General features: G+C 35.1%; 1 protein-coding gene across 8 annotated transcripts in view; it reads left to right on the top strand.

Annotated features, from left to right (window-relative positions):
* The window catches only part of TMEM161B (transmembrane protein 161B), a 55,908-nt gene that overhangs the window by 11,229 nt on the left and 25,334 nt on the right, over window positions 1–19,345 (top strand). For 5 of the 8 annotated variants that reach the window (XR_014880333.1, XR_014880332.1, XR_014880331.1 and 2 more), the window contains exons 4-11: window positions 2,222–2,319; window positions 4,085–4,241; window positions 8,493–8,644; window positions 9,173–9,233; window positions 10,944–11,084; window positions 14,902–15,015; window positions 16,610–16,784; window positions 18,844–18,940. Coding sequence is in view for 2 of the 8 variants with exons in the window: in XM_085212817.1 (XP_085068943.1) it covers window positions 2,222–2,319; window positions 4,085–4,241; window positions 8,493–8,644; window positions 9,173–9,233; window positions 10,944–11,084; window positions 14,902–15,015; window positions 16,610–16,784; window positions 18,844–18,940 (995 nt within the window). In the remaining 6 variants the exon portion in view is untranslated. The remainder of the gene's footprint in view (window positions 1–2,221; window positions 2,320–4,084; window positions 4,242–8,492; window positions 8,645–9,172; window positions 9,234–10,943; window positions 11,085–14,901; window positions 15,016–16,609; window positions 16,785–18,843; window positions 18,941–19,345) is intronic. The other 3 variants (XR_014880335.1, XR_014880334.1, XR_014880336.1) reach the window with 3 other exon arrangements.

Genomic DNA, 19,345 nt, shown 5'->3' with positions numbered 1-19,345 from the left:
TAGTATGGCTTATTTTCACAGAATCACAGAATTGTAGGGGCTGGAAGGGACCTCCATAGATCGAGTCCAACCCCCCTTCAAAGTAGACACCCTACAGCAGGCTGCACAGGTCGGCACCAAGGTGGGCTTGAATATCTTCTGAGGAGGAAAGTCCACAACCTTTGTGGTCAGCCTGTTCCAGTGTTCTGTCACCCTCACTGTGAAGGTCCTTTGCATATTGGTGCAGAACTTCCTGTGCTCCAGTTTATGATCGTTTCCTCTTGCCCTGTTCCTACAGACCGCTGAAAAGAGGTTGGCCCTTTGAATCCCATACTTGAGATATTTGTAAACATTGATCAGATCCCCTCTGAGTCTTCTTTTTTCAAGGCTGAACAGACCCAGTTCGCTCAGCCTTTCCTCATAGGGGAGATGCTCCAGGCCCTTTATGATCTTTGTGGCCCTCCACTGTGCTCTCTCCAGGAGATCCTTGTCATTTTTCTACAATGGAGCCCAGAACTGGATACAGTACTCCAGGTGAAGCCTGACCAGGGCAGAGTAGAGGGGGAGGATCACCTCCCTTGACCTGCTGGCCACAGTCCTTTTAATGCTCCCCAGGAAAAGATTTTGAAGATGATGGAGTTAATATAGTTTCAAAGCTCCATTTAAAAAAAAACAAAAAAAAAAAAAACAAAAAAACCTGCTCTTGCTGCTCTAAGTAGCTCTTGTTGCTCTGAGTGGCCTTTCTGGTCTTTATCTCTTTGCTGTGGGGAAAAAAAAAAAAGAAAAAACACCACATTGTTCAAAACTTACTTGTAACCAGAAAATTGAGAAGCGTAAAAAAGCTTCAAGTTATATATTACATTGTTGTTTATACTGTATTTGGAAGACAATTGAGTGGAACTAGAAAGGAGAAATGATGATGGCTAAAAGTAAGGCTTCCATGCAAAGATACAGGTATATATGCAGTGGGCACAGTATGTGGGTTGGGAGAAGTAAAGTGTGTTGTACAAGGAGATGCTGAGTGAACTTAGTAGGGTAGTTCTCAGGGTTTTTTAATGTGGGACAAACACTGTGAAATTAGTTGCCCTAAGATGCTGTGCAGGTCAATGAATTTCAGAGTGTTTCAGAAAGGGATTGAATAAAGTCATGTCCAAAAAAAAAAAAAAGATATTTCAGAAGATGTAATACCTGGCTTGGATTATCCCCAGATTGCTTAATGCTAGAAGCCAAGAAGGATTTAGCAATGTGACAATCAGCCTTTGTTTGTCTTAGTCTTTCCCTTCATATAAGAAACTTTCCACCTGTGCACACATGATAGGAAGAAATTAATCTCTCTGCAGCTCTTCCTAAAGCCTCTGTGTATCTGTTGTGCTCTGCAGGAATGGCTAAAACCAGGAACCTGGTTTTTGAACCATATCCCAACATCAAAGTATGAATAGTTTTGTCTGTCTCCTCCAAAAGAGCATGATGTATTTATTATTTTTTTTCAAGGTCTACTGTATCTCTAGGATTGCTATTAATACAGTGATAATTGTTTTTACTTTTTTCACAAGCAGGATATGAATTGAAATAGGTCAAAGCCACTTTTGCAGCCATCCTTCTAAATCAGAAAACTGCTTTACAGTTCTTTTATTGATGGCTGATAGGATACATCTTTCAAGGATGTAGGTTAATCTAGCTTAGGCAACAAACTTAAAAGCCTAATGCTATTTTGGGAAATCTTTTTTTGGGGCAGAATGGGTTTGGAACCTTGCCTAGACTTCATTTGGAAAGTGTCACTTCAGCTTCAGTTTTCTTCAGGATATTTTTTGGCAGGAGAGATGTATTCTTCTCTATCGTGGTACTCATAACTGAACTGTTGAGGCTGGGGTTACTTATTATATCACTACAGATTCCTGTCTGTCTAGCAGTGGGATGGAGTAAACAGTATCCAGCATCTCCTGTCTTAACGCAAGACTGTGAAACAGCATGGAAGCTACTTAGACTAGACTAATGTGCATAACTATCACAGTGTATTAGAACGTTACAAGATAAACCCAGTAGTTATTGGCATGCCTTGTTGTTTTTTAACTCTTAATAAAGTTGAATTATTGCTTTTAGCAAATTAGATAGAAGTGTTTGCATTTAAGGAAAAAGCAGTCTGAACTCTTAAATTTGAAATGGTATTATACATACAAAAAAAAAGTTGATTTTGTGGAATTTATGTTTATTTTATTAATCTACATATGTATTTTTGTTGCAGAAAATATAATGGTCACATTGAAAACAAACCTTTAACCATTCCAAAAGATATCGATCTTCATCTGGAAACGAAGTCTGTGACTGAAAGGGACACTATTGGTAAGAATAAGGATGTTGACAATGATGTAGTATATCAAATATATCCTGGCATCTTCTATCAAGTATTTATTTACAGTAAATGCTGGAACATAATTTTTGTCGACAACCGATATAAAGAGTGTTAAATGAGATTGCAAAAATTGTTGCAGCCAGACATTCAAAGCAGTATGAGACAAGCAGAAAGGATCACATCATGGTCTATTTGATACAGAGATCATAGCTTTGTATGAGAAAATGGTAACTGACTGATGTTGAAACATATGTTTAGTAGCTTGTGGTAGCAGTGGTAATGAGAAGATGATTGGACTAGATGATCTTATAGGTCATTTCCAACCTTGTGATTCTATGAATCTATGCTTTCTGCTAGCTTAAAATACAAAATGTATTATTGCATTGAAAGTTAGACCTACACAAACAAAACTGACTTAAATGCTTAGGTGCCAGAAATGACAGTGCAGAAATAAGCAATGTTAAATGTTTTGAAAGTTGCTTGTTTTTTAAAATAATAATTTTGATTCCTTAATGATAACCAATTTCCTTTATATATGTAACCTTAAGACTTTTCTATGCACATATGCTATATATTTCCTGATTTACATTTTCATATGCAGGTGCTGTATACAGAAGTGTATAGTCAATGAATACAAAGATATTATAATTATGAAATAAACAAGAGAGTTTGGCAAAGCAGATTACAATAACAAAAAGAGAATAGATAAAAAGCTTACCTGTGTCCGGGGCTCACTGCAAAACTCCAGAGGAGGGATCTCCAGAAGAGATCATTTCCCACTGGTAGTCATTGAAGTGAATTGCCTTCACCTGTGCTCCCGTGGCTGACTCACTGCTCGCCTTAGGTGATCAATCAGAGGTTCAGGCCGTGAGTGAGGAATTCCCATACAAGAAGCATAAGTGTCTTCTTAAGTGTTTATAGATATGAATGCAGCTGAAAACTTAACTGGTTTTAAAGAACTATGAATACAAGCATGTTAAATCTAACAAAATTATTATTTCAAAATAAGTATGGGACTTGGAAATACCTGAATTTAACCAATATCTTGTGTTTGTCGTCAACTATCTCATAGTCAGCAGACAAATGCTGCATAGTGTTTTGTGACTTTTTAACTCTCATGATCTAGGTAAGGTGTTTGGGAGGGACAAGCTGGGCTTCATTATCATGAATTGTTCTTCACATTTCCCAGGAGCTCCCTCTTTGTAAATAGTCCAGCCTGCCAGTGTGGTTCCCAGAATTTTTAGGTCAAGTCAATGGTTTATTACTGTGCAAAAGACATCAATAATGTTGAGCAAACTCTGAATGGTTTAGATTTTTTTTTTTAGGAGAATATATAAATATATACTATTTATATAAACTGATAGCCAGTAACCTTTTAATCTTGAACCCTTACTTAGAATTGTAACTAAAGGAAAGAGCAGTTTTCTATCGTGATATTGATATATAAACTAGTTATGATCTTTGAGTTAATTAGATCAATCTGTAAAAGCGGAGATGCTAAATAAAATCTTGTAGCCTTACAAAATTGCTTAGTACCAACCCAGAATATTCACAGAGCTGAAGAGAGAAGTACAAATTAAAAGGAAAGGCTGTCCAATAGAAAAAAGTATGCCATTTTTGTTGTTGATGCTCTTAACTTCAATTATCTGGTTATGTCCAGATCAGTTACTTGAAAACAATTTTTAATTGTTATTGTGTTCTGTATATGATATGTATATATCATAGCTGTAATGATTGCAAACTTGTATTTTTCAGCATTACATTACTTTCCTGAATATCAGTGGTTGGTGGATTTCACTGTTGCAGCTACAGTTGTGTATGTTGTGACTGAAGTGTATTACAGCATTGTGAAGCCCTCACAAGAAATGAATATCAGCGTAGTGTGGTGTCTACTTGTCTTGGCTTTTGCAGTGTATCCTTTTCTGTTTTCTTACATCATTCTACCAATTCCATCATGCTGCAGTTCATAGAAAACTCTCTATTGTTGTTTTAAAGAATACATAAATATTTGCCATTTGGAAAAAGAATTGTAGCTAGCATCATTTTCAGGTAATGTGTATGCTGTAGCATGCTTCTTTGTATGTGCTGATATAAACAGCATATAAACAGTCATACCAAAGCATTTATAGAAAAAATACAACTCTGTGAATATAGAATTAATGTAATGTGTAGCTGTTCTAAGCTAATATTTGCCAACCTTGACAGTCAAACGTTGCTGTCCATACAGATTGTAATTTTTGAAGAAGCGTGCAATTTACTGCCTGGCTTTTCTGTTATGTTTAGCTTCATACTTTCTGAAGTAAGTAATACAATAATGTAAATCATCATTTGTTGCAAAGTTGCATGCATGAATTCATAAGATTTAGAATTCAAAACATTATTTTTCTCAGATTCAGTGCATAATAAAATGTATAGACAGTTGTAGGAGCTAAAATGGTACTGTGTTTTCAATGTTCTGTGAAAAGCAACATTCTCTTCTGGAAATAAAAGAAACAGTATTTTAGGAAACAAGCAATACTGAACCATAAGAAGAAATAGCTGTTCTGTTTGCATTTGGTAGAGAAGACAGTGGATGGTTCCACTATAATTAATAATTAATTTCCACATACCAGTCATAGACTTTGGAGAGGAAAGTTGCCTTTTAAAGATAGGAGAGGTAATGAAGCAAAATAATCGAATAAGGTCCTCAAGGAGTGTAGGTTATAGAGAGAGGAGCTGGAAAATAAAGCTGTGCAACTCCTTTGGTACCGCAACAAATAGATCAAGTGCTTAGTTAGATATAGCACACATATATTGAAAATGTATTCCTCTGTGCCTTTACAGTAAGGACAAATTCCTTTTCTGACTAGCCTGAAGTGTAAGTGAAATGCATGATTTTCCTGGTCATGAGTATTAACTTTTAAGTGACGGAGCTAATGAAGTTAAGGAAAGAAATCGCTGGCAGTAACTTGTTTCCAGACCAGGATTTTTTTTATTGACTTGTATTTGTCAGATCCACAGACCAAAAATTTGTTTTCTGATCTGCTGTACAGACAGGAAAATCAGCATCTAGCTCTTGTGCACCTTTTAATGGTGTTATAGCTATGTAGCTAGGCACCGTTTTTTTTAATTATTATTTGGTTAGGCAAAGTCAGGAATCTTGGCAGAGAAAATAAGAAATTATTAACAAATAACTGATGAAAACCAACTCTTTTGACTCCCATAATGAGAAGGAGAATGAGATAATGAGATTATGAATTATGTCCAGTTTATTGTTGGCAGTGCCCTATTTGCTTCCTCTTTCAGACCTTGGGCATAACCAGCTTAAATAATTTTATTGTGGTTGTGAATTACGTATTGGCAGAGATTTCATAGGAAAGACGACTGCAATGTTCCATTCTTAGAGTGGCGTTTCAAGGCAGTCCTAATTACTGCTTTCATTCAGTCATCAATTGAGAGCAAAATGAATTGTAGAAATTTAAAAATACTAATTTACATGGCAGCGCAAGTTTTCTGTCTTAGTAGTATGAACAAACAAGTAATTAAGATCTTTTTTCTGATTGGTTCTTTCTGACCAATTTTTTTTTATATAAATTGAGCCTAAACCACCATTTTTTGCTTTGTCCTATTCTGGTTCAAGCATTTGAGGTCTCACTGCATACTGGGACCTGAAGGAGGTTATAACAGTGTGAGTGTTCCCTGCATTAGAAATACATTGGTTGTATTCTCTCACCAACCTTCCTACATGGCAGAAAGAGAAGAATGGCAGAGGGGAAATTTTTGTATGTTAGAATTGATAACAGAAAGAGCAGTTAATTTGTGGTTTCTCAAAACACTGACATGAAGCACATTTCACATCCTAAACATCTTGAAATATATTATCAAATCCCATAATTATATGTCAGATTTCAAATATAAGTTCTGCCATGGAGATGGACAGTTGATTCTTGTCCATTGTTGGAAGCAAATAATTTTTCTGTGAAAGAACCTTTTGTACTGGATGAAAATTTTGATGTACATAGTGACATGATACATAAAAGTACTTTGACTTTTTCAATTGTAAGGTCAGATAGGATAGTATTAAAAGCAAACAATCATAAGCTAGAAGCTAAATTTTATTTAGTAACTTACTAGATAACTTCATGTTTTAATATTTTTGCACGTGCGTGGGCATGTATTAGCTAAAGAACCAATATTCTTCTGAGTTTTTTTAATAATATACTTTGGAGATAATTGATAAGGATTTCTAGTAGCTTGTAGGAGTTAGAAAAAGTGAAAGAGAAGTTAAAATTTAAGATTCATAAGACTTCTTAAAATAAGCAAATCTGGAAAAACCAGGGGAAGAATGGCCTCGTATGTAGGACCAAACCTTCAGAGACAAATCCCAGGAAACAAGAAACTTGTATGCAAGAGTGCCCTTCTGTTTTGAATGTGTTGTCAAATAGTGAGGTCTAAAGTCTAAGGGTTTTAATTTGTTCAGAAAAAAATTCTATCTTTTGGATAGTTGTAGAGATACGGAATCCTACGCAATGGAATGTGTAATTTCTAACCTGGTAGTAGAACATTTCTTTCATACAACTAATGAATGACCTAATTAGGACTATTCTTGTGCCACTTTGTACAACTTGTATTTGCTGGGTTTTTTGTTTGCTTGTTTGTTATTTTTCAAATAATAGTAAAGAGACCTTACTTTTAAGGGAGGCTTCCCTGCAGAGTAGATGATTTTGTAGAAATCCTGGTGAAATCACTGCTCCCTCCTATTTAACAGAACTTGACTTTATTTGACTGTATGGTTCCTGCACTGATGGAATGAAGCGTTGTGACTGTTGCCCAGTCTGAGAGGTTAGGTGGTTATACAAAAGTCTGCAGTACTGAGCAGCACATTCTAAATGTGTTATATTAAAACTGACACTTAGATGAACGTATTAATGTGACTTATTCCTAGCTTTACGGCTGGGTTGAAGGGAGTTTGTGCAATAGGTGATATACTGTGGTATTGATGAAACAATCTTTGTGATTTCAGGAGAAAACTTCTGTGTTCTTGTGTTATGATGTCAGGCCTCAGTGCTGCTGAAACTCTTGTAAAATCTACAAAACTGTTCAGTCATTCAGTATGTCAGGGCCAGGAATTATTCATCATGACTTAAGTATTGGAAAAATATGGTTGACTGATTTCAGTTGAGAACATGGGTGCAAAAAGATGTCAGTAATTATGTGGGCTGCTCCTGTTACGTTGGTCCACAGTGTCACAGGCAGATGTTGGTGGTATGACGGTAGAGGCTGAACATTGGTACCAGCATCCCTTTACATGTTACTGTGTGACAAAGGGCATCAGAGGGGCAGTCTGACAAATGATGTCTGACATGAAATTGCTTATGAAGCAATGGTGTCAGTGAATTACTTCCTGGAGAACAAATGGCGACCACTGACGTTAACTGATGACTGCTGAATGTTTATGGAGACCAAAGAATGGATGTGAGCACAGTGAGGGGTGGATGGTATGTTTTAGCAGTGGTGACAGCCACGATCATCACTTCCGCTGGTGCAGATTGTTCTCAGCATAGCATGCAGGCTGTTTCATTGCAAGTGAAGATACGTAACTAATGGTAGTGACTTTGTTGATAAATAGTGTTTTGTAGCTGAGAATATGCTCTGTCAAATACTGCAACTGTGCTCTTTTCGTAGGATCCTAGAATCATTAGACTTCGAAGAGACTTTTAAAGGTCATCTAATCCAAGTCCCCTGCAATTAATGGGGACATCTACAGCTAGATCAAATTGCTCAGATCCCAGACCTCAAATGTGTCTGCAGGAATAGGGCATCCACCACCTCTCTGGCAATTCCAGCCAGATAAGGTATTCTTATATATTATTATTAATAATATATTATTATTAATAAATAATAATAAATAAATAAATAAATATTAATATAAATAAGATAACCCATGGTAGGGAATATTGCTGCAATTGACAGCAAGTAAGCCTAAATTAAAACAATATTGCAGAGAAGCATGTTCCGAGCTACGTATTTTTTTTTTATCATTGCTTTGCACTACCCTTTAACTTTAACCTGGAATTGGCTCATCATAGAACTGCCTTAGTGTAGATGATCAAAATACAGCTTTGTAATTCTTAAATATTGTTATTTTTCCAATTTAATTTTCCTTGACCTTTTTCTTGTGTAGTAAGGTACTGTTTTCATTGACCACTCATTACTTCAAAGTAGAGGAAGGAGGTGAAAGATCAGTCTGTGTCACATTTGGCTTTTTCTTCTTTGTGAAAGCAATGGCAATTTTGATTGTGACAGAAAATTATCTCGAGTTTGGACTGGAATCAGGTAACTCCTTTCTTCAGTATTTGCAACAGTCTTACTTACTGCATGATCAGAAAGATTTATTTCAGGTCTTTTAGATATTTTTGAGAATATATCTGGTAATTTTAACTCTGTTATGTGATTCACTGTTTCTGGAGGATATTCTGTCTATTTTCCCTGCTTTGTTTTAAGATATGTAAAATGCCTTGGCTTTTTTGTTTACATTTGCCTTCCAGTTTTATTTTTAATCTGTTTTGATTTGCAATGTGAAGTGAAGTGCCTTCACTGAAGAAAAAAAAAAAAAAATAGGTACTTGGTCTGTAAGAGTCAATGTTAATTCCATTAATTTTCATGAAAATGTTCAAGTATCAAATAGATATTTTCAAAGACTGTTAATATCCAAATTTTATTGTACTGTGGCATAATCAGTGTATGAAAGAGTTATCCTAGCATATGAATACTTTTCAAAAGATGTATTGTTATGTGGGGGGGAGTGGCGGGGAGAGTTGTTTTTACTGTGATAAAATACATATAATCTGTGTGTCTCCACAGGATTCTCAAATTTCTCAGAAAGTGCTATGCAGTTCCTTGAAAAGCAGGGTTTGGAGTCCCAGTAAGTCCTGGAAATACACTGTTCTACGTTGTGTTTGCATTTATAACTGAACCACTTGGATTTTCTTAGCAAGCATTTGTCTAGCATATTGTGCTGTTGTACATGCTTATAGTTGCTCAAAAAATATGAAGAGGTGTATTAATGAGAACAATCCATCAATACTTTGGAGTATCTTTGTTTTATCTTTAGATATAGTTTCCACCCTGGTAGTTTGGCTGTAGCATTTAAAAAAATAAATGCAGAAGTACAATTTTCATGGCAGTTCTTAAGCAATCTTTGCAATGCTGAAGGAGCTATTTAATACAAAAAAATATCTTTTTGCTGTTTCTGTGGTATGTAAGCAGATGAATGTGCAAAAAAGCTTCAGACACTTCAGATGGAGCTTGCGATGAAGTTGGCTTTAGGAGTAAATTTTGACTTTTGTTCACATCTTCAAGTTCTGTAGTATTTTCCTCCTTCACAAATACATCTGCTTGCTACAGGATATCTCAAGTTTTGCATGGGCAATGAAGGGAGTGTGCCATTGTTTGTTGTGTTACTTGCGTACACAACCACTGTCGTAGATAGGCTTTGTGTACTGTAAAACGGACTTTCAGTACAACTCTGTCCTTATACGTGCTGACACGTGTCATGGGGTGTATCCTTACTGTGAGGGATAAGCTTTCAATTTCTGACTTGGAAGTTCTCAAGTATTGTGCCAGAACTATGTAATTTCTTTATTTCTGTGGAACAGATCTTTCTAGTATGCCTACTTAGAAAATATATCATTTTTAGGCAGGAATATCAGAGAAACCTTTAACTGAATCCCATGTATTTCTTAAACTTGCTTTACTCCGTTTTACCTAAGCTATTATGACTTTACTAACTTCTTTGTTAATTTTCCTGTTAACATTCCTTTATTTTTAAACTTTTGCAATGCTTTGGCTGTTCATAGGAATGACCTAGTTGACAATGGTGTCTTTTGGTAGTTTGAGGTTGTAGACTAACAAGTCTGAAGCTTACGTGGATAACTAGAATTGTTTTTGTTTTTCTTTAATTTGCTATGTCCTTTGATTTTTTTGTGTATGTATGTTTGTAATTCAGTGTTTATTAATTCCATAATTTATTTAATCCTTAGTACTTTTTTCAGTAATTGTGATGTAATGCATATTTAGTTAAAAAAAAAAAAAAAAAAACAGAGACAGAAGAGACATAACTAATTGGGTACATGCATGTGTTTGTTAAATCTGTCGGAAAAAAGTAATAAGTTTGACAAAGCTCCTTAATGAATAAAGAAAGAATGCAGCTAACATATAATTTAAAAACCATTAATTTTGACTAGAAAATTTAAAATTGTGATATATCTGTTCTCTTAAAAAATAACCACTGACTTCGTTCTGATAGCTTTTTTATGATACAATTAGTTGTTAATTTTAATATAAAGTTACTCTTTTTTGTTTTACTGTACTAACAAATTTAACATCTTTTAGGAGGTTTTTTGCACTAGGAAGTTTTTTTAATAGGAAGGTTTTCTGTTCATTTTATTAAATAAACAGGTGACTTATTTTTTGTTTTAGTGCCTGCTTGTGTTGTAATGATGCTGGTATTCCAGAGTAAAACTGTACAATACTTTTTGCTTTTTGATTAAATATACTGTTGAAAGTAATCACTGATACCCTGCCCATTCACTTCCTCCTCAAGAAAATGCTTATTTCCTCTCTTTTCTTTTAGGGGTCCTGTGTCTAAACTAACCTTCAAATTGTTCCTGGCTGTTTTGTGTTCACTTATTGGTGCTTTTTTGACATTCCCTGGCTTGCGACTGGCTCAAATGCATCTGGATGCTCTGAATTTAGCAACAGAAAAAATAACACAGTAAGAAAAAATATATGCACATAGGTATATGCTACTCAATCTTAAATCTTTGATGTCTGGAAATAAAATGAACTATTCCAACATGAAGGTAGTGACTTCTGCTGCTGCCTGCATTTTGTATCTCAAGCAGACTTGCCATCTGCCTCTTTCTGGTCAACCTGTGCTCTGACAGTCTTTCATTCTTTGCCTTGTGATTAGAATCCCAGTTACAGGAACATTTCTTTCCTTTCCTCCTGTTAGAGCACCACAAGGAGTGTTTCTACATAATGCTTTCTTTCTTCAGTCATGTTTCTTGGAAAGTTCAGTTAACTGGAAGAAGACATACAGCCACAGACTTTTTTATTTTCCTCAGTAGCCCAATAGATGAGCATCATGCTGTTTTTGATAAATTTAGGGGAAGATCCAGAGGCAAACACAGACAACAACAAGCAACAACAACAAAAACCCACAAAAAATACAACTAAACAACAACAAAAAAGGAAGAAATAGCCTCAGAAAGGCAGCTAACTGGAAAAATGTTTAAAGTGAATCTAAAACTCAATGCAAACTTCTGTTAGTAGATTTAGAAATTAGCATATAATACTTCATTTTCCAATATTTTGTGCTTCTTACATTATGACTTAATATTTTAAAAAGTCAGATGCTAATCTGACTTTAAAGGAACATTTTATTTTGCAGCTGCTCTTGAGCAGTGAAATGTTTTCTTAGATTTAACTGTTTTTTTTTTTTTCCAGCTTTTTCTTGTTGACTGAAGAGCACCAGATGCCTTTTGTAGGTCTTGACCACTGATATTTAATACACAGATGTTACAGCATGGGCCATTGTGATGATTTAGTCTGTCCACTTAGCTGAGAGAAACGTTATGTCACCAGCAAGTCCAGGGAGGTGATTATGCCCCTCTAATCTGGTCTTGTGAGACCCCACGTAGAGTACTATGTTCAGTTCTTGGGCCCCCAATACATGGAGGACACGGAGCTGTTGGAATGGGTCCAGAGGAGGACCATGAGGATGATCAGAGGGCTGGAGTATCTCCTCCATGAGGACAGGCTGAGGGAGTTGGGCCTCTTTAGCCTGAAGAGGAGAAGGCTCCAAGGAGACCTCATGGTGGCCTTCCAGTATCTGAAAGGGGTCTACAAGAAAGCTGGGGAGGGACTTTTTGTAAGGGCATGTAGTGACTGGAAGAGACGAAATGGTTTTAAACTGGAAGAGGCTAGATTTAGACTAGATATCAGGAAGGAATTCTTTACTCTGAGGATCATGAGATACTACAGCAGATTGTCTAGTAAGGCTGTGGATGCCTGTCCCTGGAAGCATTCAAGACCAGGCTGGATGGGGCTGTGAGCAACCTGGTCTAGAGGGAGGTATCCCTGCCTGTAGCAGGGGGTTGGAACTACATATGATCTTTAAAAGTTTCTTCCAACTCAAACCATTCTGTGATTATGTTTTTGGATATTATAATTATATATAATTAGTTCTGCATAAACTGAAATCTGTTTAAGTGCTCAACTTAAAAATTAGCTCTGTTTAAATTGAGTCCTTCACTCTTGGTAAATTTTTATCTAAGTACTTTGTATTAGATTTGAGCCCTTTGTAGATGAATGCATGCAGTTAGAGCTGCAGGCTCTTGGCTTCTGCTTTATCTGCTGTTAAATTTCTGTCTACGTGTAGGCTGTGGACCAACTCTTAATCTGTACTTATCAGGCAAATAAAATGCTCATTTTTTCATTTTTATGTACATAAATATTTCAAAATTTCTTGTGCCTTTTCTGTTACTACGTTGTAATTTTCCAGCATATTCCCTGATCTGTGAATGTGAGATTCTCTGCAGGAATATAAAATCTCTGAAACAGAACTTGATTAATCAAGGTCTAAAAGGTCAATTGATAATTACTGGTATGAGGTTTTGAAAAATAAATTTTGTCTAACTTGATGTTTACAGGATATTAAATCTGGTTGCTGAAGATAACGTTATGCAGCACCAAGCATTTTTTTCACGTCTACTAATATTTTGACTATTCAAACAAAAAAATATAAAGCAAACAAAAATCTCATACTGTAGAATAGATTAAAACATGATCAATCAGCAGTGTAAATAGGTAATGAAGTTAAAAACAAAGAGTTATCCCTTGTTTCCAGTGGGCCTAAAGCGATCAATGTTTGCTCTTTGTGATGTGTGTTTGTCAATGAGCAGATCATTCCTTAGTGTTTGCAGTTGTTCGACAATGACTAAAGGGAGTAGTAAATGAGGATGACTGTAACTGATGCAAAGTTCTTTAAATTGGAAATGGGAAAACAGTACCTTTCTTTGCAGTCAAACATAAGATTATACTTGGTAGAAGAAACCAGAGAGGACAAGCCATATTTATAAAGTGAGAGACTTATAGAAAACAATGACATCCCACATAAGTAGTTGAATTAGCTACCACTTGAATAGTGTGGTTGAAATAATTAACATTGTTCTTCCATAGATGTATATACAGGGAATAAATTTTAGAGAAAAATAGGAGAAAAATAATGTCACTTTTAATTTTGTTAGTTTGATTTTGTGAGCAGTATCCGTCTTTGTATTTATTTTGGAGTTGTCTTAATTTGTACTATTTTCATACAGTCATTTTCCAGAACCTGTTACAAGAATTCTTCAGCCTGTTTCCTTCTGCTCAACTAAACAGAAAGGGAATCTTGTCAACATTTGGTACATTCCAGTCCACTGACTTAGTAGGATGTCTTTAACTAGAAGCTCAAGTGAAATGTTTTCACAAGTTACTAAAACAATCTGCACTGCTCTTTGGTGCTGTTGTGCTCTCTAGCAGTACTTGAACACTTACAGTGCTTAGTTCTTCATTTGAAACCAATGGTTTAAGTGGTGCAGTAACTGCTTCTGAAATATTCCAACTTTTTAGTGAGTATAGAATGAGTTTAGCAAGCTTGATTGTTTGAAATCAATACAGTATGTCAGAATAACTTTTGGTTACCTCATTTTTCTTTTTTTCTTTTTTTTTAATAGTTCAGAAGAAATGTCTTTGGAGATGGTCATATAGATCATATAGATGAGCCAGTTCTGTTAGAGAAGAAGCATTGCACTAGCAAAAATACCAGATTACAGGATGAAGTGTCAACTGTTCTTATTTTATTTGAGAATTGTAAACCTGGGGTATGGGCTTTAGATTTGTCCAAAGGAGGAATAAAAGAAATATGTTAATTTCAGAGGAAACTTCAGAATAATATTTTATTTTTTTAAATCTTTGATTTTATATGTTGAGTTCCTTTTAAATTAACAATGTAGACAGTGTAGTTTTGTACTGTGCTTTTTAAACAACGTATTTTTTTGTTAGTATCTGTAATTGAATGCAAATTTCCCCTGGTTTGGGTAGATAATGGAAATTAATCTGAGTACCTTTTTCATAAAACAAATCTTAAAATAATGACGTTATCCATCTAAGATGCTGACTGCCTAGATTAAAACTGTAAAAGCTACTGCAGTTTGATGTCATGCTATGGAATTTTTTAACAACTGTCTTTTCTATAGTGTGATATGGTGCATGTAGTTAGTTCCTTTGATTAGATTGTTAAAGTGTCTGGAAAAAGAATTATTTCAAAGTGTGCTTTTAAAACCACAGTTTCACAGTATGCAATATTTTGTTAAAATGTAAGTCATAATGTTAAAAATATAGAAGTAATCTCATTAGTTACCTTTCTCTCAACTATATTAAAACTTGGACTTATCTTTTTGAGTCTGTGTTGCCAATTTCAACAGTACGGTTATTGTTTGCATTTAACAACTTCCTTCCCCCTCCCTTTTTTTTTTTTTTTTTTTCAGAACACTGCTACATATAAACTTCTTGGCACCTTTATTTATGGTTCTTCTATGGGTAAAACCAATCACGAAGGACTACATTATGAACCCACCTTTGGGCAAAGAGAGCATACCTTTGTAAGATTCCCTTTGAAACCTTTCTGGGGTTATTCAGTGTAAAGCTGTCAGTCTTAGTAGTGCCTTCTGAAAGTTTAGCGGTGTGAAAGACTAAAAATTGTACAGCTTTTGTCACTGAAAATATGCCCTTTAGAGCTCATCTGTCTCAGAGCAGGAATGAATCACAGTCCTGAGTTGATGGTTCTAGAAAAGCCACTGTGTGCTGGCATCTCATGGGTTGTTTCTTGTGGGTCTGGAGTACCACCCCACTACCATCTGTTGCAATCTTAAGAAATGAGTGGTTGTGTTGAAGACAAATGAGATGCGTAGATATGAGGACTGGTCTGAGGCTCTTAGTATGATGAGAAGTGTTTCAAAATCTGTGCACAGATGTAGTGCCTAGCTTCAATATTAATTTTGCTTCATTAATAGATAAAATACTTAAAAACATAAAAATGGAAGATTTTCATGAGTGATGCTATATTATAAAATACTGTTTTCAGTAGCGTAGATGGTTGTTACTATTGTTTTTAGTCTAGGAAAATCAAAATAATAGTAATTGAGTAGGCTTATAACTGGTATGTTTGGCTGTCAGTTTTATTGCTTAGTACATAGGTCACTCTGAAAGTAATGCCTCCCATTTATTTCCATGGGAACTACAACAAATAAAAAGATCACAGTAACACTGTTTAATAGGGCAAATAGCTACAAAACAGTCTTTTTCAGCATAGTTACCACCATCAGTTACACATCTTCACCACTGATGAACAAGAGCTGGAATGCTGTGCTCATAAAAACTGCATGACTGTCTGGAACATGGCTAGTCTTTCACATTGCTGTTGCCACTGCTGGGGCATTCTAACTGCTATCTCACCGTGCTACCTCCACTGTTTTGTCTCCATAAACATGCAGCAAGTGTCAATTAATGTCGGTGGGTCAATTTTTTTCTGCATGGAGAAATTCAGTGACACACCTTTGCTTCATATGCATTTCTATATCAGATGCTTTTTTTGTCAGACTGCCCTTCTGCTGCTGTCTGTCTCATGGCAACAAAATATAATGGAGTTTTGGTGGGAAGGTTCAACCTCTAGTTCCATGTCACCAACATCTGCCTCTGACATTGTGCACCAATGTAGTAAAATAGGAGGCATTAATTTCACAGCAGCCCTTGTAGATCTAAAAGATGCTTTAAAGACAATTTTGTAACCATTAGTCTATTACATAAAATTTGGAAATACAGATTTTTTTTGCTTCCATTTTACTTCTGAGTTTATCTTAAAATGGTCATGCTGTAATAAGGTGTCTAAGGCATCTGAGTTTCCCATTTGCTATCTAGAACTGTGTGTATCTCAAAACCTGGAGTTACCTGACAGTTTGTAATGTTTTGTGTACGTTACTCAAATTTAGTCATTCGAGAGCTGTTATTTGCATAAGTGGAATTTAATGCTGTATTGGGGCTGCTGGGAGGTAATAGTACAAAGAGAAATGGGTGGAAATGAATACTTATTTGCACATTAACTTTGTAACTCTGGATTGTTTATTAAGTATTTCTGACCATATGCCTGAAGATTTCTTTACAGAAGATGCTTTTTGCTTTTTGTTTTTTAATCTACAGAATGTCAGAAGATACATTTGACACCGTGAGATTGTGGATTATAATCCTGCTGTGTGCTTTACGATTGGCTATGATGCGCAGTCATTTGCAGGCTTATCTGAATTTAGCACAGAAGAGTGTGGATCAGATGAAAAAGGAAGCTGGCAGAATAAGCACAGTAGATTTACAAAAAATGGTAAGTACAGTGGAACTAAGATTATGCATTTGGAATGCTTGCTCTTTTTAATCTGCTTTTTTTCCAGTTTGTTATGTCTTCTATGGCACCACGACTGAAACCTGGATGAAGCTTTCTTCTACAGAAATAGCACTGACAAATTCTCTAAACCAAAATATACAGAGATGTCAACCATATTATGCAAATGCTTTATCTTAAACTGTTCATGCGTTGTTGGAAGACATCCTGTTGTGAAGTGTTATTTAAAAATACCATGGCAGACAGTATGCTTCTCTTATTTCTGTGCACAGATGTAAACTGTGGAGTGCATAGGGTCTGTGGCAATTAACTGTTGTAATGTGGGAGGAATAGTGAGAATTTGAGTTTAGAAAGAAGGGCAAAGTACTGTTACCTAATGAGAATTGTTATTTCTCAATTGAGACCAAATTTAAGATAGATTAGTTATGTTTTGGGATAAGATATATTTAGTTCTGTAAGACCACTCTTGTGAGGCTTCACAACAGAACTACCCATCTTGTTACTGTCAAAAATGATAGGAAAGATTGGATTTTTTTATTTTATTTTTTTTATGAAAAAGAACAAACTGACAAGGTAGAAGTCTCTAAGCTTCCTGTAGAACAGCGTCGCATGATACCTGCAAATTAAACTTGGATTTCTAGTGTTGTGTGATAGTGCTGTCGGATCATGTTGCTGATCTGGGGTGCATTCCAGGAAGAATATTGAAATATGATATAAGATGAGGGTTCCTCTCTTAGAATTGTCACTGTCACTAATAATTCTGTCTTTGTTGCCACCGGATATCTTACTGTTAGTAGAGGACTGCGTTGTAGTTATTTCACATGTGTGAACAGTGAATAGTGTTTGGCTTTGTAGTAAACGTTAGGAAATGCAGGTAGTGATGCTGGTTATGATGGAACTGTATGACAGAAGTTTTGTAGGCTTTCATCTTATCTGTGAAACAAAAATGTCTTCTATTTCATAAGTCTGTTTATCCAGTATGTACACGTCTTCTCTTTAAGAAACCCATGGCCACTAATACAGTTCTGTCTTATTTTATTACCATGTTAGCCTTTTCTTCTGGAACTCTTGCCTGTAAAATCTTTCCTGTCTGCCTTGTAGCTGACTATTACTTTCTTATTTGTTCTTTTTATCATATTTCATCATTTATCTTACAGTATTTTCGATACTTCCTTTCTGACTGTCTTACTGCATTTTTTTCTCATGCTAGTTTTTGATGCTTGCTCATCTCAAAGCCCTTTGAGACATTTTAGGGATATTTCCAAAAATGTCATGTCTGTCTTCATCTTTTTTGCCACCCTGTATTCTGTTCTTTTCTAAAATCTGATTCATTGCTTGCTTTCTATTGATTTTTACGACTTTTTCTCCTCTTTATCTGATACATTCTTTTAGGTCAAAAGCTTATATGAAATACGTAATGTAAAAATCTTGATAAATACGGAACAGATTAGAGGGAGGAGAGAGTGATAAATCTGAGTAGGTTTCAAGAAGTAATAATGTATATATGAAATAAAGATATATATTAAACAAACTTCTAAATAGTTTGTTATTCATAATCTGCTAATGAAAAATCCTCTTGTCATTGTTTTTAAAACTGGTGTTTTACATTGGGAAATACTAGACACGTCTTCCTTTTTTACCAAATTTTTGTTTACTTTTGGTGAAACTTGAGATTTTAACTATCTTGTTTGCGTGGTGGAATTTATTTTGTAAATAACAAAATTTTTTTTTAGTGTATTGAAATAGGAATCTTTGAACAATAATATGCAATGTTCATAAGCAGAATTTTTTCAATTTTTGTAACTGAACAGATGTTTTTATTTACTTCCTTTCACGGTTTCCACTCAGAATTTTAAGTGCCCTGATGAGCTTATCAGCTAGGGTTTTTTTTTTCTTTAGTTGTTTTGAAGACGGTGGGTCATACACTGAAACACGCTAGAAAACTTAAAATTGCATTTGTGTGTGTGGGTTGTTTTTAATGAATTGCATATTCATGTAGGTTTGCTCTGAACTCATAAATGACTTTATTCTATCTTCCCAGGTGGCTCGAGTATTCTATTACCTTTGTGTAATTGCCTTGCAGTATGTTGCACCATTGGTAATGCTCCTTCACACAACTCTGCTTTTGAAAACACTAGGTAGGAAAAATTTGATGGGCAAATCTGTTCTGTATAGGACTTTTATTATATTTTCAAGTTGCTACAGAGGATTAGAATTTATGAGTAATGCAATACAGAAATATGTTGTTGTTTCCTGTCATTTAAAACATATTGATCTATAGTTTGTAAGTTATCATCTTCTCTTACTGCTTTTGACGCCTATCAGTGATATGCTAATTTGATTGCTTTATTTCTGAGAAATTGTGTAGTACAACAAATGAAGCTTTTTATTTCTATTTAAATATTCATATTTTTCAAGTATTTTAAGTGAGCTGTATAAAACATTGTTGATCCAATCTTTTATCTATTATTTGATTTTTTTTTCCCCAGTTCTTCAATTTTCAGTGAGTTATTGAAAAGAAATTGAAATAGAAGATTCATTTC

The sequence above is a fragment of the Meleagris gallopavo genome, chromosome Z, assembly GCF_905368555.1.
Source record: "Meleagris gallopavo chromosome Z, MGAL_WU_HG_1.1, whole genome shotgun sequence".
NCBI lineage: Eukaryota > Metazoa > Chordata > Aves > Galliformes > Phasianidae > Meleagris > Meleagris gallopavo.
The sequence above is the reverse complement of the archived record's forward strand: the minus strand, read 5'-3'. Positions and strand labels throughout refer to the sequence as shown.